Source organism: Condylura cristata, unplaced genomic scaffold, assembly GCF_000260355.1.
Source record: "Condylura cristata isolate star-nosed mole 26May11 unplaced genomic scaffold, ConCri1.0 scaffold00010, whole genome shotgun sequence".
Lineage (NCBI taxonomy): Eukaryota > Metazoa > Chordata > Mammalia > Eulipotyphla > Talpidae > Condylura > Condylura cristata.
Window position 1 is genome coordinate 35,094,992 of NW_004567111.1, and position 2,286 is coordinate 35,097,277.

Below are 2,286 nucleotides of genomic sequence, written 5' to 3' on the forward strand. Positions count from 1 at the left end.
CGCGGGCTCCTGCAGGAGGGGGACCCGCGCCACGCGGCGCCGAGGCTGGGGACACGCCGCATCCCTACCACCTGCCGCAGGAGCAGCCGCACACGCCGCGCGGCCCGGCCGCCTTGGCCGCCGGGCGCTCCGAGCAGCAGGAGCCGGGATTGCATGCGGCCGGGGGCTTTGCTGGGGACAGGGAGGGGGTCCCGGCGAGACGAGTCCAGGCGGGCAGTGTGAGACTGCGCAGCGAGGGGGACAGGAAGCTGCACTGCGCCGAGTCCGCCGGAAACTCCTTCCCCCCGGCGCGACCGGCTTAGTCGTCTGACCCGCTGGGCCCAGCGGGGTGTATGTAGGTGCATGCGGAGCCCGAGCCAAGGATCTGGCACCGGCGGCCGCCAGGGGCGGATCGCTTAGCGCAAGCGGCGAGTGCCGGGCTAGGCCTATAGTGGCGCCGCAGCCTCGGAACTGCGGCCCCAGTGCCTGCACCACACGCCCCTCCTCTTGTCCTCTTGCCCTTGCCAGTGACTCTTCACCTGGATCCTGAGTCTGGCCCCTGTCTTTCCCCTGGAGTTCGGGCAACTCTCGGGAGTTCAGGACATGCTTAAGAATTGTAAGGCCTTTTGATAGTGTGACTCTTCAGACATTTGCATTAAATCTTGATTCATAACCCAACCATCTCATAGTATGCTTTCTCCGCACTCTGTTTCAAATCACTTTTTAAGGCTGAGTACGTTTGCCTGAGCTTGTGGGAACTTTGACCTACTTTGACTGATAACCTAGCTGGATTCAGTTATGGTTACAGTCAACAGGCAAGTAGAACTTGAAGCCAGAGCCTTTATCTTTGCCCACTCTACATTTCTCCCCTACTGCTAAGTGGCAAACTTAAACATGGTGATATGTAACAAGTGCCAGCATGTTACAAAGGACACAGGCCAATCCTCTTTTCCCTGTCATTATAAATACAAGAATTATATAAACATAATTCATGTCTTCCCCAAGAGAGGAAAGTAGAACACTTCATACATACCAAAAGTGGAAGTGACTGTATCATCACAAAACAAATTAAGACAAATATAATTATACTGGTTACCCAAAATGTTAGAAATGTGTTGACCAAGGCAAATGTTTGAATCAAGTTATGCAAAAACAATTATCAAACCAAATTTAGAAGGCTTCACTTCCAACTAAAGACCTTGCTAATTTTAGAGCTGCCATTATCTTCACCTCTATGTTGAACTCTGACCCTATGTGTCACTGATGCTGAGAAGAGACTGAAAAGAACACTGAACTGGCTAAGACTGTGCACCTTGCTGATGAGCTGGACTGAAGGTGTGAAGATTGAATCAGGTGTTTCATCTAGTGTGAGAAACATGGAAAACAAAATTTTGAGTAGTGAATTATAAAATGCTTTTATATGTGTCTTATATAATTCTCACTAGCTACGAGGCTGCTGGGGAGAAATGACAGAAGTGTAGAATGTAATACTTTATAAAATACTCCTCCCACTATATTGAATGTATTATGTCATTTCCTACAGTAAAACTTTGAGATATTATTATTATCATCCATATAACAGATGAGGAGACTGAGGCTGGAAGAGTTAAATTCCTTGATCCAGGCATCTTTGTTCAATCTTACTGGAATCCAACACACTTGAAGCAGTGGAAAAACAGACTAATGTAATTCAGCAAAATGACTGATGTATGAATTTTCTCATTATCTTAGTGTTTACAAGTTAGCATTCAACATCTATTCAGCCACTATGAAATAAATAGTAGCCTACTATGTTCTGTGTAGCAGTTAGCTCACCTCAAATATTGAAGACAACCATACAGATAAAAAATTACAATAACATACATATTTAGGATTAACATACCTATTTAGGATATTTACATTCAAATTAATATGAGGTGGAACACTTCACCTGGGAGGATTCAGCCAGGTTTCACAAAGAAGATCATGTTTGAAATGGTTCTTAAGATATGTTGCATGTTTTAGTCTGAGAAAAGAGCAAGGGAAGAGTAGGCACAAAGATACAAAGAGATGAAAATGCTCCGAGAGCAGACCACTGTATCTAGAGGTCAAGTACATAAAATAGTTTGTAAAGAGAAAACTGGAAAGAAGTGCTCAAGAAAAGACTTTGCATATTAGCCTGCAGGAAATGAGATCTTGAGAGTGACAAATTTGCAGTATGAAAGATATGTGAGCCAGAGAAAAAGTAGTGCCTGAGCTGTACTTTGAATGTTAGTTTATATTTGAATCAAGAAAGAATAGAGATACAACACATGAGGGGAGGTTTAG

General features: G+C 45.0%; 1 protein-coding gene across 2 annotated transcripts in view; it reads right to left on the reverse strand.

The window, feature by feature from the left end:
* Nucleotides 1-218, reverse strand: part of VWA8 (von Willebrand factor A domain containing 8) — a 278,183-nt gene extending 277,965 nt beyond the window's left edge. For both annotated transcript variants that reach the window (XM_012723268.1, XM_012723269.1), the window contains exon 1: nucleotides 67-218. In XM_012723268.1, the coding sequence (XP_012578722.1) occupies nucleotides 67-155 (89 nt within the window). In that variant the 5' untranslated portion in view covers nucleotides 156-218. The remainder of the gene's footprint in view (nucleotides 1-66) is intronic.
* Between the last annotated feature and the right edge of the window lie 2,068 nt (nucleotides 219-2,286).